Source organism: Psittacula echo (genome assembly GCF_963264785.1).
Source record: "Psittacula echo genome assembly, contig: SCAFFOLD_167, whole genome shotgun sequence".
NCBI lineage: Eukaryota > Metazoa > Chordata > Aves > Psittaciformes > Psittacidae > Psittacula > Psittacula echo.
The window spans coordinates 1-25,636 of NW_027664240.1; the positions used below are offsets into that span (position 1 = coordinate 1).

Here is a 25,636-nt window from a genome sequence, read left to right on the forward strand (position 1 = left end):
CCAAACCCCCCCGCAAGCCCCGCCCCTCGCTCCCCATTGGCCGCCGCAGGCCCCGCCCCTCACCTCAGCGCGGTTCCCATTGGCAGCGCGGCCGCGGGCAGCAGGGCCCGGGAGAGGCTGAGCCCCGCCCCCAGCCCCGCCCCGCCCCACAGCGCCCCCCAGAGGCCCGCGGCGCCCGTGCCCGAGGCCCAGCCCGAGAGTCCTCCGCTGCAGCAGGGGGCGCCAGTCACCACCACGGCGGGACCAGAGAGACCATAGAGAGACCATAGAGACCCATGGGGACCCATAGAGACCCATAGAGACCCATAGAGAGAGACCCATAGAGACCCATAGAGACCCATAGAGACCCCATAGAGCCCCCATAGAGACCCATAGAGACCCCATAGAGACCCAGACCCATAGAGACCCATAGAGACCCCATAGGGACCCATAGAGACCCATAGAGACCCCATAGAGACCCATAGAGACCCCATAGAGACCCATAGAGACCCATAGAGACCCATAGAGACCAATAGAGACCCCATAGAGACCAATAGAGACCCATAGAGACCCCATAGAGACCCATAGAGACCCCATAGAGACCCCATAGAGACCCCATAGAGACCCATAGAGACCCCATAGAGACCAATAGAGACCCATAGAGACCATAGAGACCTCATAGAGACCCCATAGAGACCCCATAGAGACCCATAGAGACCCCATAGAGACCCATAGAGACCCCATAGAGACCCCATAGAGACCCCATAGAGACCCTATAGAGACCCCATAGAGACCCATAGAGACCCCATAGAGACCCCATAGAGACCCATAGAGACCCCATAGAGACCTCATAGAGCCCCACAGAGACCCCATAGAGACCCCACAGGAGCCCTTTCTGCCCCATAGCAACGCCCCAAGCCCCTTGAAGCCCCGTCCCCTCCCTTAGCCCCGCCCCCTCCCATGACCCCGCCCCCCTCACGTGGGGTACGCGGCCGCCAGCGTCAGCAGCGTCACCTCCCCCAGCCCCGAGGCGGCGCTGGCCAATGAGACGGCTGCAAAGGAGGGGGGGGGGGGGGGGGGGCCACGTGGGAGGTCACGTGACCACAGACGCCACGTGACCCCTGCCCTGTACATGCTCCCTACCCCCACACGTGACCCCTGCCACCCACGTGATCTCCGCCCCCCCCCCGGGACTCGTACCCTCACGTGACCCCTGCCCCACTCGACACCTCCCATGACCCCACGTGACCCCTCCCCCCCATGTGACCCCCTCACGTGATCCCTGCCCTGCCCATCACCCACATGACCCCACGTGACCCCTGCCCCCCACGGGACCCCACATCACCCATGACCCACGAGTGACCCCCAACCCCCCCATGAGCCCCACCCCCCACGTGACCCCACCCCCCCACGTGACCCCCGCCCCTCTCCTTACCCACCCCACCCCAGCCCCTCACATGACCCCACATGGACCCTTCCCCCCCATGACCCTACCCTCACGTGACCCCAGCCCCACACGCGACCCCACGTGACCCATACCCCACACACGACCCCTGCCCCACGTGACCCCCGCACCCCCCCCCCCACGTGACCCCCGCAACCCCCCCCCCCCCCCCCACGTGACCCTCACCGGCCAGGCCCTGCCCGGGCCCGCGGGCGCTCAGCACCAGGGCAGCTCCCGCCCACGCCAGCAGCGCGGCCCCGCCCACCCGGGCCCTGCCAATGGGAGCGCGGGGGGGCGGGGTCAGGAGGGGGCGGAGCCACGCCCGACGCTGACGTCACCCCCCCGAGCCACGCCCCTTCCGCTGGGACCCGGCCCCGAAGGGAAGCACCTCCCATAGAGACCCCATAGAGACCCCATAGAGACCCATAGAGACCCATAGAGACCCTATAGAGACCCATAGAGACCCCATAGAGACCCATAGAGACCCCATAGAGACCCATAGAGACCCATAGAGACCCCATAGAGACCCCATAGAGACCCCATAGAGACCCATAGAGACCCCATAGAGACCCATAGAGACCCCATAGAGACCCCATAGAGACCCCATAGAGACCCCATAGAGACCCATAGAGACCCCATAGAGACCGCATAGAGATCCCATAGAGATCCCATAGAGACCCATAGAGACCCCATAGAGACCCATAGAGACCCCATAGAGACCCCATAGAGATCCCATAGAGACCCATAGAGACCCCATAGAGAACCATAGAGACCCCATAGAGACCCGAGACCCATAGAGACCCCATAGAGACCCATAGAGACCACATAGAGACCCATAGAGACCCATAGAGACCCCATAGAGACCCCATAGAGACCCATAGAGACCCCATAGAGACCCTATAGAGACCCCATAGAGACCCATGGAGACCCATAGAGAGAGACCCATAGAGACCCCATAGAGACCATAGAGATCCCATAGAGACCCCATAGAGACCCATAGAGACCCCATAGAGACCATAGAGACCCTATAGAGACCCATAGAGACCCCATAGAGACCCCATAGAGACCTTATAGAGACCCCATAGAGACCCCATAGAGACCCATGGAGACCCATGGAGAGAGACCCATAGAGACCCATAGAGACCCATAGAGACCCCATAGAGACCCCATAGAGACCCCATAGAGACCCATAGAGACCCCATAGAGACCATAGAGACCCCATAGAGAGCCATAGAGACCCCATAGAGACCCATAGAGACCCCAAAGAGACCCATAGAGAGAGACCCATAACCTCCCTACAGAGACCCCATAGAGACCCATAACCCACCCCATAGCCTGCCCAAAGCATGCCCCATAGAGGCCCATAACCCACCCCATAACCAGCCCCATAGCCCCATAACCCACCCCCTAGCATGCCCCATAGAACCCACAACCCACCCCCTAGCATGCCCCATAGAACCCACAGCCCCATAACCCACCCCATAGACGCATCACGTGCCCCATAGCAGAACCCATAGCCCCATACCCCACCCCATAACCCACCCCATAGACTGCCTTTAGAACCCCTAGCCCCATAACCAGCCCCATAGACCCATAACACCCCCCATAGCCTGCCCCATAGCAAGCTCCATAGTCCCATTAACCAGCCCCATAGCCGCCCCAGGCCCCGCCCCCTTTCAGCCCCGCCCCCCCCTTAGGCCCCGCCCCTACTCGCAGCTCAGCCAATGGGGTGCGAGCGGCGCCAGGAGCTTGACCAGCAGCGAGGGGAGGACATCGGCGAGGAGCACAGCCTGGGCCCCATAGAGATCAATGGGGCCCATAGAGATCAATGGGGCCCATAGAGATCAATGGGCCCATAGAGATCAATGGGCCCATAGAGATCAATGGCGCCCATAGAGATCAATGGGGCCCATAGAGATCAATGGGCCCATAGAGATCAATGGGGCCCATAGAGATCAATGGGCCCATAGAGATCAATGGGGCCCATAGAGATCAATGGGCCCATAGAGATCAATGGCGCCCATAGAGATCAATGGCGCCCATAGAGATCAATGGGCCCATAGAGATCAATGGCGCCCATAGAGATCAATGGGGCCCATAGAGATCAATGGGCCCATAGAGATCAATGGGCCCATAGAGATCAATGGCGCCCATAGAGATCAATGGCGCCCATAGAGATCAATGGGCCCATAGAGATCAATGGCGCCCATAGAGATCAATGGCGCCCATAGAGATCAATGGCGCCCATAGAGATCAATGGGGCCCATAGAGAGCAATGGGGCCCATAGAGAGCAATGGCGCCCATAGAGATCAATGGCGCCCATAGAGATCAATGGGCCCATAGAGATCAATGGGGCCCATAGAGATCAATGGGCCCCATAGAGATCAATGGGGCCATAGAGAGCAATGGGGCCCATAGAGATCAATGGGCCCATAGAGATCAATAGAGCCCATAGAGATCAATGGGGCCCATAGAGAGCAATGGGGCCCATAGAGATCAATGGGGCCCATAGAGATCAATGGGCCCATAGAGATCAATGGCGCCCATAGAGATCAATGGGGCCCATAGAGATCAATGGGGCCCATAGAGATCAATGGGCCCATAGAGATCAATGGAGCCCATAGAGATCAATGGGGCCCATAGGGAGCAATGGGGCCCATAGAGATCAATGGGCCCATAGAGATCAATGGGGCCATAGGGAGCAATGGGGCCCATAGAGATCAGTGGGCCCATAGAGATCAATGGGGCCATAGAGATCAATGGGGCCATAGAGATCAATGGGGCCATAGGGATCAATGGGGCCATAGGGATCAATGGGGCCCATAGAGAGCAATGGGGCCCATAGGGAGCAATGGGGCCATAGAGAGCAATGGGGCCCATAGGGAGCAATGGGGCCCATAGGGATCAATGGGGCCCATAGAGAGCAATGGGGCCCATAGTTATGGGGCCAGCCCCATAGAGCACGCCCACCCCCGTTGGCCCCGCCCCTTTAAGCCCCGCCCCTTACCCCAGTCGAGAGCTGGTTGCAGTCATAGCGGGAGCCATTCCTATGGGGCACCTATGGGGAGATGTGGGGCAGGTTATGTGGCGCTATGGGGCAGGATAGGGGGCGCTATGGGGCAGGATAGGGGGCGCTATGGGGCAGGATAGGGTGTGCTATGGGGCAGGATGGGGGGGTCCATGGGTCAGGATGGGGGGCTCCATGGGGCAGGATGGGGGGCGCTATGGGGCAGGATGGGGGGCTCCATGGGTCAGGATGGGGGGCTCCATGGGTCAGGATGGGGGGCTCCATGGGGCAGGATGGGGGGCGCTATGGGGCAGGATGGGGGGCGCTATGGGGCAGGATGGGGGGCGCTATGAGGCAGGATAGGGGGCTCTATGGGGCAGGATAGGGGGCGCTATGGGGCAGGATAAGGGGGGCGCTATGGGGCAGGATAGGGGGCGCTATGGGGCAGGATGGGGGGCAGGGGGGCGTGGCCTCACCGGCGCCCCCTGCTGGAGCTCCACGATGTCCCGCGCCGCGCTCAGCATCAGCACATAGGGGAGGTTGTTACAGAGCCCCAGGAGCCTGCGGGGGCAGCGGCTATGGGGCGGGAGCTATGGGGCGGGAGCTATGGGGCTGGGAGCTATGGGGCGGGAGCTATGGGGCGGGAGCTATGGGGCTGGGAGCTATGGGGCGGGAGCTATGGGGCAGGAGCTATGGGGCTGGGAGCTATGGGGTGGGAGCTATGGGGCGGGAGCTATGGGGTGGGAGCTATGGGGCTGGGAGCTATGGGGCGGGAGCTATGGGGCTGGGAGCTATGGGGCGGGAGCTATGGGGCTGGAGCTATGGGGCGGGAGCTATGGGGCTGGAGCTATGGGGCGGGAGCTATGGGGCTGGGAGCTATGGGGTGGGAGCTATGGGGCGGGAGCTATGGGGCGGGAGCTATGGGGCTGGAAGCTATGGGGCGGGAGCTATGGGGCTGGGAGCTATGGGGCGGGAGCTATGGGGCTGGGAGCTATGGGGTGGGAGCTATGGGGGTGGGAGCTATGGGGCGGGAGCTATGGGGCTGGAGCTATGGGGCGGGAGCTATGGGGCGGGAGCTATGGGGCTGGGAGCTATGGGGCGGGAGCTATGGGGCTGGGAGCTATGGGGCGGGAGCTATGGGGCGGGAGCTATGGGGCTGGGAGCTATGGGGCGGGAGCTATGGGGCTGGGAGCTATGGGGCGGGAGCTATGGGGCTGGGAGCTATGGGGCGGGAGCTATGGGGCGGGAGCTATGGGGCTGGGAGCTATGGGGCGGGAGCTATGGGGCGGGAGCTATGGGGCTGGGAGCTATTGGGGCGGGGAGCTATGGGGCGGGAGCTATGGGGCGGGAGCTATGGGGCGGGAGCTATGGGGCTGGGAGCTATGGGGCGGGAGCTATGGGGCGGGAGCTATGGGGCTGGGAGCTATGGGGTGGGAGCTATGGGGCGGGAGCTATGGGGCGGGAGCTATGGGGCTGGGAGCTATGGGGCTGGGAGCTATGGGGCGGGAGCTATGGGGCAGGCTCCTGACCAGAAGGCGGCTCCGTTCCTCCATGCGGCGCTCGGGGGGTCCGGGGGGGGCTCCGCTGTGGGGTGACAGGGGAGAAATGGGGCTGGGTCTCTATGGGTCTCTATGGGTCTCTATGGGGTCTCTATGGGTCTCTATGGGGTCTCTATGGATCTCTATGGGTCCCTATGGGGTCTCTATGGGTCTCTCTCTATGGGTCTCTATGGGGTCCTCTATGGGGTCTCTATGGGTCTCTCTCTATGGGTCTCTATGGGTCTCTATGGGTCTCTATGGGGTCTCTATGGGTCTCTATGGGGTCTCTATGGGGTCTCTATGGGTCTCTATGGGGTCTCTATGGGTCTCTATGGGGTCTCTATGGGGTCTCTATGGGGTCTCTATGGGTCTCTATGGGGTCTCTGTGGGTCTCTATGCGGTCTCTATGGGTCTCTATGGGGTCTCTATGGGTCTCTATGGGTCTCTATGGGGTCTCTATGGGGTCTCTATGGGTCTCTATGGGGTCTCTATGGGTCTCTATGGGGTCTCTATGGGTCGCTATGGGTCTCTATGGGGTCTCTATGGGTCTCTATGGGTCTCTATGGGTCTCTATGGGGTCTCTATGGGTCTCTATGGGGTCTCTATGGGGTCTCTATGGGTCTCTATGGGGTCTCTATGGGTCTCTATGGGGTCTCTATGGGTCTCTATGGGTCTCTATGGGGTCTCTATGGGGTCTCTATGGGTCTCTATGGGTCGCTATGGGTCTCTATGGGTCTCTATGGGGTCTCTATGGGGTCTCTATGGGTCTCTATGAGGTCTCTATGGGGTCTCTATGGGTCTCTATGGGTCCCTATGGGTCTCTATGGGGTCTCTATGGGTCTCTACGGGGTCTCTACGGGGTCTCTATGGGTCCCTATGGGTCTCTATGGGGTCTCTACGGGTCTCTATGGGTCTCTATGGGTCTCTATGGGGTCTCTATGGGTCTCTATGGGGTCCCTATGGGTCTCTATGGGGTCTCTATGGGTCTCTATGAGGTCTCTATGGGGTCTCTATGGGTCTCTATGGGTCCCTATGGGTCTCTATGGGGTCTCTATGGGTCTCTACGGGGTCTCTACGGGGTCTCTATGGGTCCCTATGGGTCTCTATGGGGTCTCTACGGGTCTCTATGGGTCTCTATGGGTCTCTATGGGTCCCTATGGGTCTCTATGGGGTCTCTACGGGTCTCTATGGGTCTCTATGGGTCTCTACGGGGTCTCTACGGGGTCTCTATGGGTCCCTATGGGTCTCTATGGGGTCTCTACGGGTCTCTATGGGTCTCTATGGGTCTCTATGGGGTCTCTATGGGTCTCTATGGGTCTCTATGGGGTCTCTATGGGGTCTCTATGGGTCTCTATGAGGTCTCTATGGGGTCTCTATGGGTCTCTATGGGTCCCTATGGGTCTCTATGGGGTCTCTATGGGTCTCTACGGGGTCTCTACGGGGTCTCTATGGGTCCCTATGGGTCTCTATGGGGTCTCTACGGGTCTCTATGGGTCTCTACGGGGTCTCTATGGGTCCCTATGGGTCTCTATGGGGTCTCTACGGGTCTCTATGGGTCTCTATGGGTCTCTCTGGGGCTCTATGGGGTCTCTATGGGGTCTCTATGGGGTCTCTATGGGTCTCTATGGGTCTCTATGGGGTCTCTATGGGGTCTCTATGGGTATCTATGGGTCTCTATGGGGTCTCTATGGGTCTCTATGGGGTCCCTATGGGTCTCTATGGGGTCTCTATGGGTCTCTATGGGTCTCTATGGGGTCTTTATGGGTCTCTATGGGTCTCTATGGGGTCTCTATGGGTCTCTATGGGGTCCCTATGGGTCTCTATGGGGTCTCTATGGGTCTCTATGGGGTCTCTATGGGTCTCTATGAGGTCTCTATGGGTCTCTATGGGGTCTCTATGGGGTCTCTATGGGGTCTCTATGGGGTCTCTATGGGTCTCTATGGGTCCCTATGAGGTCTCTATGGGTCTCTATGGGGTCTCTATGGGGTCTCTATGGGGTCTCTATGGGTCTCTATGGGTCCCTATGGGGTCTCTATGGGGTCTCTATGGGTCTGTATGGGGTCTCTATGGGGTCTCTATGGGGTCTCTATGGGTCTCTATGGGTCTCTATGGGGTCTCTATGAGGTCTCTATGGGTCTCTATGGGGTCTCTATGGGTCTCTATGGGTCTCTATGGGTCCCTATGGGTCTCTATGGGGTCTCTATGGGTCTCTATGGGGTCTCTATGGGCTCTCTATGGGTCTCTATGGGGTCTCTATGGGTCCCTGTGGGGTCTCTGTGGGGTCTCTATGGGGCTCTATGGGGCTCTATGGGTCCCTATGGGGTCTCTGTGGGGTCTCTATGGGGTCTCTATGGGGCTCTATGGGGCTCTATGGGGCTCTGTGGGTCTCTATTGGGTCTCTATGGGTCTCTATGGGTCTCTATGGGGTCTCTATGGGGTCTCTATGGGGCTCTATGGGTCCCTATGGGGCTCTATGGGTCCCGCTATGGGGCAGGGTTCGGGCCTGACCCGGCGGCAGCAGCGGCTCCTCCTCGTCTTCCGCCATCGCTGCGCGGTCACATGACCCCCGTCACCTGACCGCTCGCCCCCACCTGACCCTTTAATCCCCGCCCCTTTACCCCCACCACCCAATCACCACCCGAGCCTGCTCCTCCAACCAATCAGAGGCGACAACGGCGGCAGCCAACCAATCGCAGCGCGGCGGGGGCGGGCTCACGGCGGCGCGGCGGGAACTCGGCTGAGGGGGAAGAAGAAGCCGCCGCCATTTTGTGCCCCCCCCCCCTTACCTCAGCGCCGCCGCCATCTTTGCCCCATTGCCCTCAATGGCGCTGGTCTCGGCCGACTCCCGCATCGCGGAGCTGCTCGGGGAGCTGCACCAGCTCATCAAACAGACGCAGGTAATGGCGGTTAAACCCCTTTTTATGCCGTTAGCCCGGCTTTCCCCGCTGTTCCCCGCGCTCCGTAACCCCCATGGCCGCCGTTGGGCGCAGGAGGAGCGGTCCCGCAGCGAGCACAACCTCCTCAACATCCAGAAGACCCACGAGAGGATGCAGACGGAGAATAAAAGTGAGGCGAAACGGAGACGGGAGGGGAACGGGGTTGCCCGAAACCGCCTTCAAACAGCCCCAAAAGGCCCGAAATTCGCCTTAAACCGGCTCAGAATGAGCCCGAAACCCCCTTGAACCGCTCCGAAACAGCCCAAAACCCCCTTAAAGCGGCCGAAACCGCCTTAAAGTGCCCCAAACCCCCCTAAACCCGCTGGAAATGGCCCTAAAACGCCTCGAAGCCAGCGTGAAAGCCCCAAATCCACATGAAATCCCCCCAAAAAGCCCCTTAAAAGCGCCTAAACCCCCCCAAAACCCCCCTTTAATGCCTTGAAACCCCCTCAACGCCCCCGATTCCCCCCCAGAGTGGGCCCGGGACCCCCAAACCCCCCCAAAATGACCCAAAATAGCCCCAACCCCCCCAAAACAGCCGAAAATGACCCAAATGAGCCCCAAAATGACCCAAAATCCCCCTTTTTTACCTCAGTTTCCCCCTATTACCGGACCAAGCTGCGGGGCCTTTACACCACAGCCAAGGCGGACGCTGAGGCCGAGTGCAAGTGATGGCCTGGGCCCAAAATCCCCCTTTTCCACCCAAAATCCCCCCTTTTCCACCCAAAATCCCCCCTTTTCCCACCCAAAATCCCCCTTTTCCACCCAAAATCCCCCTTTTCCCACCCAAAATCCCCCTTTTCCCCCCAAAATCCCCCTTTTCCCGCACAAAATCCCCCTTTTCCCACCCAAAATCCCCCTTTTTCCACCCAAAATCCCCCTTTTCCCACCCAAAATCCCCCCTTTTCCCACCCAAAATCCCCCTTTTCCCACCCAAAATCCCCCTTTTCCCAGCCAAAATCCCCCTTTTCCCACCCAAAATCCCCCTTTTCCACCCAAAATCCCCCCTTTTCCAGCCAAAATCCCCCAAAATCCCCCTTTCCCACCCAAAATCCCCCTTTCCCCCAAAATCCCCCCTTTTCCACCCCAAATCCCCCTTTTCCGCACCCGTATTCCCTATTGCCCCCCATATTCCCTATTCCCCCCCATATTCCCTATTCCCCCCCATATTCCCTATTCCCCCCCATATTCCCTATTCCCCCCCCATATTCCCTATTCCCCCCCCATATTCCTATTCCCCCCATATTCCCTATTCCCCCCATATTCCCTATTCCCCCCCCATATTCCCTATTCCCCCCCCATATTCCCTATTCCCCCCCATATTCCTATTCCCCCCCATATTCCCTATTCCCCCCCATATTCCCTATTCCCCCCCCATATTCCCTATTCCCCCCATATTCCCTATTCCCCCCCCATATTCCCTATTTCCCCCCCCATATTCCCTATTCCCCCCCCATATTCCCTATTCCCCCCCATATTCCCTATTCCCCCCCATATTCCCTATTCCCCCCATATTCCCTATTCCCCCCCATATTCCCTATTCCCCCCCATATTCCCTATTCCCCCCCATATTCCCTATTCCCCCCCATATTCCCTATTCCCCCCCCATATTCCCTATTCCCCCCCATATTCCCTATTCCCCCCATATTCCCTATTCCCCCCATATTCCCTATTCCCCCCCCATATTCCCTATTCCCCCCCATATTCCCTATTCCCCCCATATTCCCTATTCCCCCCATATTCCCTATTCCCCCCCATATTCCCTATTCCCCCCCCATATTCCCTATTCCCCCCATATTCCCTATTCCCCCCCATATTCCTATTCCCCCCCCAATTCCCTATTCCCCCCCATATTCCCTATTCCCCCCCCATATTCCCTATTCCCCCCCATATTCCCTATTCCCCCCCATATTCCCTATCCCCCCCCATATTCCCTATCCCCCCCCATATTTCCCTATTCCCCCCCCATATTCCCCCCCATATTCCCTATTCCCCCCCCATATTCCCTATTCCCCCCCATATTCCCTATTCCCCCCCATATTCCCTATTCCCCCCCCATATTCCCTATTCCCCCCATATTCCCTATTCCCCCCCATATTCCCTATTCCCCCCCATATTCCCTATTCCCCCCCCATATTCCCTATTCCCCCCCCATATTCCCTATTCCCCCCCCATATTCCCTATTCCCCCCCATATTCCCTATTCCCCCCCCATATTCCCTATTCCCCCCCCATATTCCCTATTCCCCCCCCCATATTCCCTATTCCCCCCATATTCCCTATTCCCCCCCATATTCCCTATTCCCCCCCATATTCCCTATTCCCCCCCCATATTCCCTATTCCCCCCCATATTCCCTATTCCCCCCATATTCCCTATTCCCCCCCCATATTCCCTATTCCCCCCCATATTTCCCTATTCCCCCCCATATTCTCTATTCCCCCCATATTCCCTATTCCCCCCCCATATTCCCTATTCCCCCCCCATATTCCCTATTCCCCCCCCATATTCTCTATTCCCCCCATATTCCCTATTCCCCCCCCATATTCCCTATTCCCCCCCCATATTCCCTATTCCCCCCATATTCCCTATTCCCCCCCATATTCCCTATTCCCCCCCATATTCCCTATTCCCCCCCATATTCCCTATTCCCCCCCCATATTCCCTATTCCCCCCCCATATTCCCTATTCCCCCCATATTCCCTATTCCCCCCCCATATTCCCTATTCCCCCCATATTCCCTATTCCCCCCCCATATTCCCAGCATCCTCCGCAAGGCCCTGGACAAGATCGCCGAGATCAAAGCCCTGCTCGAGGAGCGCCGCATCGGTACCCCCCCCCTCCCCCCCTTTTCCCCCCCTTTCCCCCCCTTTCTCCCCATTCCCAACCTTGGGAATTCCCCCCCCCCAAATCCCCCTTTTCCGCCCCCCCAACCAGCGGCCAAGATCGCCGGGATCTACTCGGAAGCGGAGCCGCCGCGGAAGACCATGCGCAGGGGGGTGCTCATGACGCTGCTGCAGCAGTCGGCCATGACCCTGCCCCTCTGGATCGGGAAGCCCGGAGAGAAGTACGGGAATGGGGGGGGAAATCCCGGGATTTGGGTGGGAATCCATGGAATTTGGGTGCGAATCCGAGGATTTTGGGTGGGAATCCATGGAATTTGGGTGGAAATCCGAGGATTTTGGGTGGGAATCCATGGAATTTGGGTGGAAATCCGAGGATTTTGGGTGCGAATCCGAGGATTTTGGGTGGGAATCCGAGGATTTTGGGTGGGAATCCATGGAATTTGGGTGGAAATCCGAGGATTTTGGGTGAAAATCGGTGGATTTTGGATGGAAATCCTGGGATTTGGGTGCGAATCCGAGGATTTTGGGTGGGAATCCGAGGATTTTGGGTGGGAATCCATGGATTTTGGGTGGGAATCCATGGATTTTGGGTGGGAATCCTGGGATTTGGGTGGGAACGCGAGGATTTTTGGGTGGAAATCCATGATTTTCAATGGAAATCTGGGATTTTGGGTGGGGATGCAAGGATTTTGGGTGGGAATCCATGCATTTTTTGGTGGGAATCCAAGGATTTTGGGTGGAAATCCATGGATTTTGGGTGTGAATCCGAGGATTTTGGATGGAAATCCATGGATTTTGGGTGGGAATCCCGGGATTTGGGTGGAAATCAGTGGGTTTGGGGTGGAAATCCCAGGATTTTGGGTGGGAATCCAAGGATTGTGGTTGGAAATGCATGGATTTGGGTGGGAATCCAAGGATTTTGGGTGCGAATCCGAGGATTTTGGGTGGGGATCCATGGATTTTGGGTGGGAATCGGTGGGGTTGGGGTGGAAATGGGTGGATTTTGGGTGGAAATCTGGGATTTGGAGTGGATTTTGGGTGGAAATCCATGGGGTTTGGGTGGGAATGCATGGGGGTTGAGTGGAAATCGGTGATTCTGGATGGAAATCCATGGATTTTGGGTGGAAATCCTGGGATTCGGGTGGGAATTGGTGGATTTTAGGTGCGAATTGATGGATTTGGGGTGGAAATCCATGCGGTTTGGGTGGAAATCCAAGGATTTGGGTGGGAATGTGAGGATTTGGAGTGGATTTGCGGTGGAAACGGGTGGATTTTGGGTGGGAATCCATGGATTTTGGGTGGGAATCCATGGATTTTGGGTGGAAATGTAAGGATTTTGGGTGCGAATCCATGGAATTTGGGTGGGAATCCTGGGATTTGGGTAGAAATCAGTGGGTTTGGGGTGGGAATGCATGGATTTTAGGTGGCAATCCGTGATTTTAGACAGAAATCCATGGATTTGGGGTGGAAATCCGAGAATTTTGGGTGGGAATGCATGGCTTTTGGGTGGAAATCCTGGGATTTGGGTGGGAATTGGTGGATTTTAGGGGCGAATCTGAGGATTTTGGGTGGAAATGCAAGGATTTGGGTGGGAATCCTGGATTTTGGGTGGAAATCCTGGGATTTTGGGTACGAATCCGAGGATTTTGGGTGGGAATGCATGGCTTTTGGGTGGAAATCCCGGGATTTGGGTGGAAATCGGTGGATTTTGGATGGAAATCCTGGGATTTGGGAGGGAATGTGAGGATTTGGGGTGGAAATGGGTGGATTTTGGGTGGAAATGTAAGGATTTTGGGTGCGAATCCATGGAATTTGGGTGGGAATCCGAGGATTTTGGGTGGGAATGCATGGATTTTGGGTGGGAATCCCGGGATTTGGGTGGGAATCCAAGGATTGTGGTTGGAAATGCATGGATTTGGCTGGGAATGCATGGATTTGGCTGGGAATGCATGGATTTGGCTGGGAATGCATGGATTTGGGTGCGAATGCATGGATTTGGCTGGGAATGCATGGATTTGGCTGCGAATGCATGGATTTGGGTGCGAATGCATGGATTTGGCTGGGAATGCATGGATTTGGCTGGGAATGCATGGATTTGGCTGGGAATGCATGGATTTGGCTGGGAATGCATGGATTTGGCTGGGAATGCATGGATTTGGCTGGGAATGCATGGATTTGGCTGGGAATGCATGGATTTGGCTGGGAATGCATGGATTTGGCTGCGAATGCATGGATTTTGGCTGGGAATGCATGGATTTGGGTGCGAATGCATGGATTTGGCTGGGAATGCATGGATTTTGGCTGGGAATGCATGGATTTGGCTGGGAATGCATGGATTTGGCTGGGAATGCATGGATTTGGCTGGGAATGCATGGATTTGGCTGGGAATGCATGGATTTGGCTGGGAATGCATGGATTTGGCTGGGAATGCATGGATTTGGCTGGGAATGCATGGATTTGGCTGGGAATGCATGGATTTGGCTGGGAATGCATGGATTTGGCTGGGAATGCATGGATTTGGCTGGGAATGCATGGATTTGGCTGGGAATGCATGGATTTGGGTGCGAATGCATGGATTTGGCTGGGAATGCATGGATTTTGGCTGGGAATGCATGGATTTGGCTGCGAATGCATGGATTTGGGTGCGAATGCATGGATTTGGCTGGGAATGCATGGATTTGGCTGCGAATGCATGGATTTGGGTGCGAATGCATGGATTTGGGTGCGAATGCATGGATTTGGCTGGGAATGCATGGATTTTGGGTGCGAATGCATGGATTTGGCTGGGAATGCATGGATTTGGGTGCGAATGCATGGATTTGGCTGGGAATGCATGGATTTTGGGTGCGAATGCATGGATTTGGCTGGGAATGCATGGATTTGGGTGCGAATGCATGGATTTGGCTGGGAATGCATGGATTTGGGTGCGAATGCATGGATTTTGGCTGGGAATGCATGGATTTTGGCTGGGAATCCATGGATTCGGGGCAGCCCGGGGGTGCATTTGGGCTGGGAACGGCTGCGCTTTGGGTCCAACGCCAAGGGTTTGGTGCTCGCAGGCCCCCCCCGCTGTGCGGCGCCGTCCCGGCCGCCGGGGACTACGTGGCCAAGCCCGGGGACAAGGTGGCGGCGCGGGTCAAGGCCCTGGAAGGGGACGAGCAATGGATCCTGGCCGAGGTGGTGAGCTACAGCCACGCGGCCAACAAGTGAGCGCCGCCAGCCCCCAAGGCACACCCCAAACCGGCCCCAAACCCGCCCCAAAACAGCCCCAAAACAGCCCCAAACTGCCCAAAATCGGCCCAAAACAGCCCCAAATCCACCCCAAACTGCCCAAAATCGGCCCAAAACAGCCCAAAATCCACCCAAAATCGGCCCAAAACGGCCCCAAATCCGCCCCAAACTGCCCAACACCCGCCCAAAACTGCTCAAAATCGGCCCAAAACAGCCCCAAATCCACCCCAAACTGCCCAAAATCGGCCCAAAACAGCCCAAAATCCACCCAAAACAGCCCAAAATCGGCCCAAAACAGCCCCAAATCCACCCCAAACTGCCCAAAATCGGCCCAAAACAGCCCAAAACAGCCCCAAACCGGCCCCAAAACAGCCCCAAAACAGCCCCAAATCCACCCCAAACTGCCCAAAATCGGCCCAAACCAGCCCAAAACAGCCCCAAATCCACCCCAAACTGCCCAAAATTGGCCCAAAACAGCCCAAAACAGCCCCAAATCCACCCCAAACTGCCCAAAATCGGCCCAAAACAGCCCCAAATCCACCCCAAACTGCCCAAAATCGGCCCAAAACAGCCCAAAACAGCCCCAAATCCACCCCAAACTGCCCAAAATCGGCCCAAAACAGCCCAAAACAGCCCCAAATCCACCCCAAACTGCCCAAAATCGGCCCAAAACAGCCCAAAACAGCCCAAAATCCACACAAAACAGCCCAAAAGAGCCCAAAACAGCCCAAAATCCACCCAAAATCGGCCCAAAACGGCCCCAAATCCGCCCCAAACTGCCCAACACCCGCCCAAAACTGCTCAAAATCGGCCCAAAACGGCCCCAAATCCACCCCAAACTGCCCAAAATCGGCCCAAAACAGCCCAAAATCCACCCAAAACAGCCCAAAATCGGCCCAAAACAGCCCCAAATCCACCCCAAACTGCCCAAAATCGGCCCAAAACAGCCCAAAATCCACCCAAAACAGCCCAAAATCGGCCCAAAACAGCCCCAAATCCACCCCAAACTGCCCAAAATCGGCCCAAAACAGCCCCAAATCCACCCCAAACTGCCCAAAATCGGCCCAAACCAGCCCAAAACAGCCCCAAATCCACCCAAAATCGGCCCAAAACGGCCCCAAATCCACCCCAAACAGCCCAAAACAGCCCCAAAACAGCCCCAAATCCACCCCAAACTGCCCAAAATCGGCCCAAAACAGCCCAAAACAGCCCAAAATCCACCCAAAATCGGCCCAAAACGGCCCCAAATCCGCCCCAAACTGCCCAACACCCGCCCAAAACTGCTCAAAATCGGCCCCAAATCCACCCAAAACAGCCCAAAACCGGCCCAAACAGCCCAAAACAGCCCCAAACAGCCCAAAATCAGCCCAAATTCGCCCAAAACAGCCCAAAATCGGCCCAAAACAGCCCAAAATCGGCCCAAAACTGCCTAAAATCAGCCCAAAACTGCTCAAAATCAGCCCAAAACAGACCAAAATCAGCCCAAACCCGCCCAAAACAGCCCAAAATCAGACTAAAACACCCCAAAATCCACCCAAAACAGCCCAAAATCGGCCCAAACCAGCCCCAAATCCACCCCAAACTGCCCAAAATCGGCCCAAAACAGCCCAAACCAGCCCCAAATCCACCCCAAACTGCCCAAAATCCACCCAAAACAGCCCAAAACCGGCCCAAACAGCCCAAACCAGCCCCAAACAGCCCAAAATCAGCCCAAATTCGGCCCAAAACAGCCCAAAATCGGCCCAAAACTGCCTAAAATCAGCCCAAAACTGCTCAAAATCAGCCCAAAACAGCCCAAAATCAGCCCAAAACAGCCCCAAACAGCCCAAAATCAGACTAAAACACTCCAAAATCCACCCAAAACAGCCCAAAATCAGCCCCAAACAGCCCAAAATCAGACTAAAACACCCCAAAATCCACCCAAAACAGCCCAAAACAGCCCAAAATCGGCCCAAAACAGCCCAAAACGGCCCAAAAGACCCCAAAATCGACCCAAAACAGCCCAAAACGGCCCAAAAGACCCCAAAATCGACCCAAAACAGCCCAAAATCAGCCCAAAAAAGCCCAAAACAGCCCAAAATCAGCCCGAAACAGCCTAAAATCAGCCCAAAACACCCCAAAACCGGCCCAAAACAGCCCAAAATCAGCCCAAAACAGCCCAAAATCAGCCCAAAACAGCCCAAAATCGGCCCAAAATCAGCCCAAAATCGGCCCAAAACAGCCCAAAATCGGCCCAAAACAGCCCAAAATCAGCCCAAAACAGCCCAAAAGCGGCCCCAAACAGCCCAAAATCGGAAAAAAGGAGCCAAAATCGGCCCCAAAATGGCCAAAATTTGACCAAAATGACCCAAAATAGCCCCAAAATGACCCAAATCCACCCAAATTCACCCCAAATCCCACCCACCCCCCCCCGTCAACCTTTGACCCCTCCCCTTTGACCCCGGTTTTGGGCCCCCCCAGGTACGAGGTCGATGACATCGATGAAGAGGGCAAAGAGTGAGTGCGGCCCCTCCCCCACCCCATAGAGCCCCACAGAGACCCCATAGAGACCCCATAGAGACCCATAGAGCCCCATAGAGACCCCATAGAGACCCCATAGAGACCCATAGAGACCCCATAGAGACCCATAGAGACCCATAGAGACCCCATAGAGACCCATAGAGACCCATAGAGACCCATAGAGACCCCATAGAGACCCATAGAGACCCATAGAGACCCCATAGAGACCCATAGAGACCCATAGAGCCCCATAGAGACCCCATAGAGACCCCATAGAGACCCATAGAGACCTCATAGAGACCTCATAGAGACCCATAGAGACCCCATAGAGACCATAGAGACCCCATAGAGACCCATAGAGACCCATAGAGACCCCATAGAGACCCCATAGAGACCTCATAGAGACCCATAGAGACCCATAGAGACCCCATAGAGACCTCATAGAGACCCATAGAGACCCCATAGAGACCATAGAGACCCCATAGAGACCCATAGAGACCCATAGAGACCCATAGAGACCATAGAGACCCCATAGAGACCCATAGAGACCCATAGAGACCCCATAGAGACCATAGAGACCCCATAGAGACCCATAGAGACCCTATAGAGACCCCATAGAGACCATAGAGACCCCATAGAGACCCATAGAGACCCATAGAGACCCCATAGAGACCCATAGAGACCCATAGAGACCCATAGAGACCCCATAGCGCCCCATAGAGACCCATAGAGACCCATAGAGACCCATAGAGACCCATAGAGACCCCATAGAGACCCATAGAGACCCCATAGAGACCCCATAGCGCCCCACAGCCCCCCTGTGGGTGCCCCGCAGGCGGCACACGCTGAGCCGGCGCCGCATCATCCCGCTGCCGCAATGGAAGACGAACCCGGAGACGGATCCGGAGGCGCTGTTCCAGCGGGAGCAGCTCGTGCTGGCCCTGTACCCCCAGACCACGTGCTTCTACCGGGCCCTCATCCATGCCCCCCCCCAGAGGGTGGGAATGGGAATGGGAATGGGGATGGGATGGGGATGGGGATGGGATGGGGATGGGATGGGGTGGGGATGGGGATGGGATGGGGATGGGATGGGGATGGGATGGGGATGGGATGGGGATGGGATGGGGATGGGAATGGGGATGGGATGGGGATGGGATGGGGATGGGATGGGGATGGGATGGGGATGGGAATGGGGATGGGATGGGGATGGTAATGGGGATGGGATGGGGATGGGATGGGGATGGGATGGGGATGGGATGGGGATGGGATGGGGATGGGGATGGGATGGGGATGGGAATGGGGATGGGGATGGGATGGGGATGGTAATGGGGATGGGATGGGGATGGGGTGGGGATGGGGATGGGGATGGGGATGGGGATGGGATGGGATGGGGATGGGGATGGGATGGGGATGGGATGGGGTGGGGATGGGGATGGGATGGGGATGGGATGGGGATGGGATGGGGATGGGATGGGGATGGGATGGGGATGGGAATGGGGATGGGATGGGGATGGTAATGGGGATGGGATGGGGATGGGATGGGGATGGGGATGGGATGGGGATGGGATGGGGTGGGGATGGGGATGGGATGGGGATGGGGATGGGGATGGGATGGGGATGGGATGGGGATGGGGATGGGAATGGGGATGGGGATGGGATGGGGATGGGGATGGGGATGGGGATGGGGTGGGGATGGGGATGGGGATGGGGATGGGGATGGGGATGGGATGGGGATGGGATGGGGATGGGGATGGGATGGGATGGGGATGGGATGGGGATGGGGATGGGGATGGGATGGGGATGGGATGGGGATGGGGATGGGATGGGGATGGGAATGGGGATGGGGATGGGATGGGGATGGGGATGGGGTGGGGATGGGATGGGGATGGGATGGGGATGGGATGGGGATGGGGATGGGGTGGGGATGGGGATGGGATGGGGATGGGATGGGGATGGGGATGGGGATGGGATGGGAATGGGGATGGGGATGGGATGGGGATGGGATGGGGATGGGGATGGGATGGGGATGGGGATGGAGGGAAGGGACCCGGAAGTGGCCAGGAACAGGCTGGGGATGGAAGGAAGTGGTTGGGAATGGGAAGGGGACTTCCGGGAAGGGACCGGAAGTGGGAGGGGGATGTCCAAAAGGGACCGGAAGTGACCCGAAAGCGGGTTGGCGCTTCCGGGAGGTGACCGGAAATGGGCCGGGACTTCCGGGAGGTGACCGGAAACGGGAGGGGGACGTCCAAAAGGGACCGGAAGTGGGCTGGGGCTTCCCGGAAGTGACCCGGAAGCGGGTTGGCGCTTCCGGGAAGTGACCGGAAGTGGGCCGGGACTTCCGGGAAGTGACCGGAAACGGGAGGGGGACAGCCAAAAGGGACCGGAAGTGACCCGGAAATGGGCTGGGGCTTCCCGGAAGTGGCCCGGGACTTCCGGGAGGTGACCCGGAAGTGACCCCTTTCCCCCCCCCCCCCCCCAGCCGCAGGACGATTACTCGGTGCTGTTCGAGGACACGTCGTACGCGGACGGGTACTCCCCCCCCCTGAACGTGGCGCAGCGCTACGTGGTGGCCTGCAGGGAGAGCAGGAAGAAGTGACCCGGAACGGGGGGAAAACGGGCAAAAACGGGCGAAAACGAGTGGAAAAATGGGGGGAAACGGGGTGGGAATGGGGAAAGCGGGAAAAAACGGGGAGAAAATGGGAAAAAGGGGGAGAAAATGGGGAGAAATGGAGGAAAGTGGAGGAAAGAATGGTATGTGGTGGTTTGCAGGGAGAGCAGGAAGGAGTGACCCGAAATGGGGGGGAAACGGGCAAAAATGGGCGAAAAGGAGTGGAAAAATGGGGGAAAACGGGGTGGGAATGGGGAAAGTGGGGAAAAAATTGGGAAAAATAGAGAGAAAATGGGGAAAAACAGGGAGAAAATGGGAAAAAGCCCCAGTCTGTGGTGGCCTGCAGGGATAGCAGGAAGATTTGACCTGAAATGGGGGAAAATGGGCAAAAATGAGTGGAAAAATGGGGAAAGTGGAAAAAAACGGGAAAAAGGGGGAAAAAATGGGGGAAAACGGGGAGAAAATGGGAAAACATGGGGAAAAGTAGGGAGAAAATGGGAGAAAGAACAGTATGTGGTGGTCTGCAGGGAGAGCAGGAAGGAGTGACCCGAAATGGGGGGGAAACGGGCAAAAATGGGCGAAAATGAGTGGAAAAATGGGGGAAAACGGGGTGGGAATGGGAAAAGTGGGAAAAACAGGGAGAAAATGGGGGGAAATTGGTAAAATGGAAAAGAAATGGGAAAAAAAGGGGAAAATGTGGAGAAAATGGGCAAAACGGCGGAAATGGGGAGAAATTGCGAGGAAATGGGGCAGGAATGGGTTAGAAAGAGGTGGGAATGGGGGGAAAACGGAAGAAAATGGGGAAAAGCCAGGAGAAAATGGAAAAAATGGGGTGAAAATACAGGGAAATAGGGAAAAGGGAGAAGTGAAAGGAAATGGGGAGGAAACAGGGAAAAATGGGGAGAAACTGGGGATGAAATAGGGGAAATGTGCAAAAAATAGGGAAAACTGGGAGAAAATAGGGGAAAAGTGACAAAAATGGGGGGAAATGGGATAAAGCACAATAAATGGGGAGAAAATGGGAAAAAATGGGGGGAAAATAGGGGAAATGGGGGGAAAATAGGGAAGAAAAGGAAGAACTGGGAGAGAATGGGGAAAAACGGGGAAAAATGGGGAAAAATGGGATAAAGCGGAAAAATGGGGAGAAATCGGGAAGAAATGGGGGAAACTGTGGAAAAAATAGGGAAAACTGGAAGAAAATAGGGGGAAAACGGGCAAAAATGGGGAAAATTGGGATAAAGTGGGAAAAATAGGGGGAAATGTGGAAAAAATAGGGAAAACTGGAAGAAAATGAGGGGAAAAGTGACAAAAAGGGGGGAAAATGGGATAAAGCGGAAGGAACGAGAAGAGAACAGGAAAAATGGGGAAAAATAGGGGGAAAATGGGAAAAAACGGCTGGAAAACGGTGAAAAATGAGTGGAAAATAAAGGAAAACGGTGAAAACAAGGGGAAAACGGGCAAAAAAGGAGGAAAATGGGAAAAAATGGGGAAAAACAGGGGCTGGGAAAGGGGCAGGGCCCATTCGCGCTATCCCTGGGATCCGTTCGCCCCCAAACCTGCCCCTTTTAGCCCCGAATCCCACCTCCAAGAGGCCCCAGGGGCCCCAAAACCCATTGGGAAGCCCCAAAACGGGGGAAAACGGGGTCAAAAGGACGCTGACGTCATCGCTGATGTCATCGGCGACGTCACACGAGCCTTTATTGACCTTAAAAGGAAAAGGGGGCGGAGCCAACGGGAGGCCCCGCCCCCTGCGGCGCCAGCGCTGGACCCTGTGAGTGGGGGGGGGGAAGAGGTCAAAGGGGGGCGGGGCCTAAAGGAGGGGACGGGGTCTTCAGGGAGGGGGCGGGGCTTACATCGGGCTCCGCCCCCTCGATGACGTCACGGCAGCCGAGGCTGTAGCGAATGAGGTCGCCCCACAGGAGGTGGGCGTGGCAGCTGGGGGGGGCGGGGCTGGAGGTTATGACCACACCCCCCTCCAAATGGGGGCCGGCCATTGGCTGTTGCCATGGTGATAAGGCCGGCCCCATAGCGACCCCCTTAGCAACAAGCCCCGCCCCTTAGCAACCCCCTTAGCAACAAGCCCCGCCCCTTAGCAACCCCCTTAGCATCAGTTCCGGCCCCATAGCAACGCCCTTAGCAACAAGCCCCGCCCCTTGACAAACCCTGATCCATAGCAACCCCCTTAGCATTTAGCCCCGCCCCTTAGCAACAAGCCCCGCCCCATAGCAACCAGCCCCGCCCCATAACAACCCCCCTTAGCAACAAGCCCCGCCCCTTAGCAACCCCCTTAGCATCAGTTCTGGCCCCATAGCAACGCCTTTAGCAACAAGCCCCGCCCCTCGCCCCTCCCAGGCCCCGCCCACCTGGGGCAGGCCCCTCCCACCGGCAGCAGCTCGCGGGGCTCGGGGCGCAGGAAGCGCCGCGCCAGGCAGGGGGGATGGGCGGCCATGGGGCAGGGGGGGCGGGGGCAGCGCAGGGGGGGCGGGGCCGGCTACGGGGGGGAGGGGGGCGGGGCTTAGCGAGGCCACGCCCCCCTCCCAGTGAGCCCCATTGGTTCAGCCCCCCCGTTTCGAGCCCCTCCCCCACCCCATTTAGGACCCCCCCATAGGCCCCTCCCCCCATAGCCCCCATAGGAGGCCCCTCCCCCCCATAGAAACCCTCTTTGCCCCCCCATAACCGTTTAGGCCCCTCCCCCTTTATGCTCCGCCCCTTCCATAGCCCCCTCGTTAAGCCCCACCCCCTTTAAGCCCCGCCCCTTTAAGGACCCCGCCCCCTTTCAACCCCGCCCCTTTGACCCCGTCATTCCTTAAGCCACGCCCCCTTTAAGCCCCTCCCCTTCCATAGCCCCTTCTTTAAGCCCCGCCCATTTAACCCCACCCTTCCTTAGGCCCCGCCCCCTTTGAACCCATGCTTCCATTGCCTCCTCTTTAAGTCCCACCCCCTTTAAGCCCCGCCCCTTTAACCCCGCCCCCTTTAAGCCCCTCCCCTTCCATAGCCCCCTCTTTAAGCCCCGCCCCCTTTGAGCCCCGCCCCTCACCCCGCACCCCTCCCCGCACACAGCACACGCTGGGGTGGGCGTGGCCTCCTCCGTGGGCGTGGCCTCCGCGCCGGGGGGGCGTGGCCTCCGCCGGCCCCGCCCCTTCCCCCCCACCACGAGGGGGGGCAGCGCCCCCTCCTCCTGCACCACGTGGGGGGGCGGGGCCGGGCGGAGCGGGGGGCGGGGCCCCGGGAGGGGGCGGAGCCAGCGCAGGCGCAGCGGGAGGCGGCACCAGGGCGGGGCCCGCAGGAGGAGGGGCAGCACCCGCAGGGCGAAGCTGATTGGCTGCTCCCGGGGTCGCCGCGGGGTCACGGGCGGCAGGCGGCGGGAGAGGGAGGGGTGCTGCCACGCCCACTCGAACTGCGGGCACGTGGGGGCGGGGTCACGTGGGGGGGGCGGGGGGCGGGGCTATGGGGCTGGAATGGGGTCTATGGGGGTTGAATGGGGTCTATGGGGTTGAATGGGGTCTATGGGGGTTGAATGGGGTCTATGGGGGTTGAATGGGGTCTATGGGGCTGAATGGGGTCTATGGGGTTGAATGGGGTCTATGGGGCTGAATGGGGTCTATGGGGTTGAATGGGGTCTATGGGGCTGAATGGGGTCTATGGGGTTGAATGGGGTCTATGGGGCTGAATGCGGTCTATGGGATTGAATGGGGTCTATGGGGGTTGAATGGGGTCTATGGGGCTGAATGGGGTCTATGGGGTTGAATGGGGTCTATGGGGGTTGAATGGGGCTGGAGGGGGTCTATGGGGGTTGAATGGGGTCTATGGGGCTGGAGGGGGTCTATGGGGTTGAATGGGGTCTATGGGGCTGAATGGGGTCTATGGGGCTGAATGGGGTCTATGGGGCTGGAGGGGGTCTATGGGGGTTGAATGGGGTCTATGGGGTGATGGGGTCTATGGGGGTTGAATGGGGTCTATGGGGTGATGGGGTCTATGGGGGTTGAATGGGGTCTATGGGGTGAATGGGGTCTATGGGGCTGGATGGGGTCTATGGGGCTGGAGGGGGTCTATGGGGTTGAATGGGGTCTATGGGGTTGAATGGGGTCTATGGGGCTGGAGGGGGTCTATGGGGTTGAATGGGGTCTATGGGGCTGGATGGGGTCTATGGGGCTGGAGGGGGTCTATGGGGTTGAATGGGGTCTACGGGGTTGAATGGGGTCTATGGGGCTGGATGGGGTCTATGGGGCTGGAGGGGGTCTATGGGGCTGGATGGGGTCTATGGGGCTGGAGGGGGTCTATGGGGCTGGATGGGGTCTATGGGGCTGAAATGGGGTCTATGGGGCTGGAATGGGGTCTATGGGGCTGGAGGGGGTCTATGGGGTTGAATGGGGTCTATGGGGGTTGAATGGGTTCTTGGGGGGGGTGGGCGGAGCTTGGGGGGGGCGTGCCTGGGTCACGTGACGGGGGCGGGGCTCACCCTCAGCGCCGCCACGTCCGAGGGGAAGCCGTAGACGAAGAGCTCCATCTCCCTGTGACGTCACCGCTCACTTCCGGCCCCGGCACTTCCGGGTCCCGCCTCTCCCATTCAAGCCCCGCCCCCCCTTTTAAACCCCGCCCATCCGGTACCGCCTCCCCCTTTAAGCTCCGCCCCCTTCAGGTCCCGTCCCTTTAAACCCCGTCTCCTTTAGGCCACGCCCCCTTAAAACCCCGCGCCTCCAAGCCCCGCCCCTTTGAAGCTCCGCCCCCTTCGGGTCCTGTCCCTTTAAGCCTCGCCCCCTTTAAACCCCGCCCATCCGGTCCCGCCCCCTTTAAGCCCCATCCCCTTTTGGCCCCGCCCACTTTAAGCCACGCCCCCTTCAGCCATCGCTACCCTCAAGCCCCGCCCCTTTCTGACCCTCTCCCTTTAAGCCCCGCCCCTTTAAACCCCGCCCATCCGGTCCTGCCCCCTTTAAGCTCCGCCCTTTCAAGCCCCGTCCCCTTTAGGCCACGCCCCCTTTAATCCCCGCCCCCTTTAAACCCCGCCCATCCGGTCCTGCCCCCTTTAAGCTCCGCCCCCTTTAGACCCCGTCCTTTTAAGCCCCATCCCTTTTAGGCCCCGCCCCCTTTAAACCTCGCCCCCTTTAAGCTCCTCCCCCTTCAGGCCCCTTCCCTTCAGTTCCCATCCCCCTTTGGCCACACCCAATTTAAGCCCCGCCCCCTTTAAACCCCGCGCCTCCAAGCTCCGCCCCCTTTAGGCCCCGCCCCTCGCTCACCACGGCCCCGCCCTCGCCGTCCTCCTGGCCCCGCCCCTGCGCCTCCCCCCGTTGTGCTGCCGCAGGCGCCGCGCAGGCGCAATCGAGAACCCCACGTACGCGGCCCCCGCGCGGGAGCGCAGCGCGTACACGGCGCGGAGCCGGCCCGCCATCGGCCCACAATGCACCGCGGCGCGCACGGCGCAGCGCGGAACAAGATGGCGGCGCCCATGGTGCGGGGTGTACGGAACAAGATGGCGGCGCCCATGGTGCGGGGTGTACGGAACAAGATGGCGGCGCCCGTAGAGCAGGGCGGGCTGCGCGGAACAAGATGGC

At 58.2% G+C, this 25,636-nt stretch overlaps 3 protein-coding genes across 3 annotated transcripts; 1 reads left to right on the forward strand and 2 right to left on the reverse strand.

Moving 5' to 3' along the window:
* Positions 1 to 63: 63 nt before the first annotated feature.
* Positions 64 to 8,530, reverse strand: LOC308232617 (battenin-like; the record flags this gene model as incomplete). Its single annotated transcript, XM_080639845.1, has 8 exons — positions 8,478 to 8,530; positions 5,961 to 6,015; positions 4,908 to 4,992; positions 4,432 to 4,482; positions 3,134 to 3,213; positions 1,610 to 1,695; positions 959 to 1,031; positions 64 to 207 (listed from the first exon to the last, which is right to left on the reverse strand). Coding segments are annotated over exons 1-8 (611 nt in total), but the record flags the coding sequence as incomplete, so codon positions are not given.
* A 56-nt stretch (positions 8,531 to 8,586) lies between these two features.
* Positions 8,587 to 20,658, forward strand: SGF29 (SAGA complex associated factor 29). The gene is made up of 9 exons (XM_080639846.1): positions 8,587 to 8,866; positions 8,960 to 9,035; positions 9,501 to 9,573; positions 11,668 to 11,732; positions 11,841 to 11,970; positions 14,809 to 14,955; positions 17,441 to 17,476; positions 18,315 to 18,477; positions 19,959 to 20,658. Exons 1-9 carry the CDS (start codon positions 8,792 to 8,794, stop codon positions 20,073 to 20,075), a joined length of 882 nt encoding a protein of 293 aa, XP_080495972.1. The 5' UTR covers positions 8,587 to 8,791; the 3' UTR covers positions 20,076 to 20,658.
* A 1,097-nt stretch (positions 20,659 to 21,755) lies between these two features.
* Positions 21,756 to 25,473, reverse strand: LOC308232619 (structure-specific endonuclease subunit SLX1-like; the record flags this gene model as incomplete). Its single annotated transcript, XM_080639847.1, has 6 exons — positions 21,756 to 21,856; positions 21,941 to 22,022; positions 22,451 to 22,578; positions 23,125 to 23,484; positions 24,547 to 24,598; positions 25,322 to 25,473. The coding sequence occupies 6 exons, from the start codon at positions 25,471 to 25,473 to the stop codon at positions 21,794 to 21,796; spliced, it is 837 nt and encodes a 278-aa protein (XP_080495973.1). The 3' UTR covers positions 21,756 to 21,793.
* Between the last annotated feature and the right edge of the window lie 163 nt (positions 25,474 to 25,636).

Bases quoted from the DNA above. Each gene is read 5' to 3' on its own strand.
- SGF29 (XM_080639846.1), top strand. From the start codon at position 8,792: ATGGCGCTGGTCTCGGCCGACTCCCGCATCGCGGAGCTGCTCGGGGAG. The intron at 9,574-11,667 runs GTGATGGCCTGG...CCATATTCCCAG, and splicing joins GACGCTGAGGCCGAGTGCAA to CATCCTCCGCAAGGCCCTGG. The intron at 18,478-19,958 runs GTGGGAATGGGA...CCCCCCCCCCAG, and splicing joins TCCATGCCCCCCCCCAGAGG to CCGCAGGACGATTACTCGGT.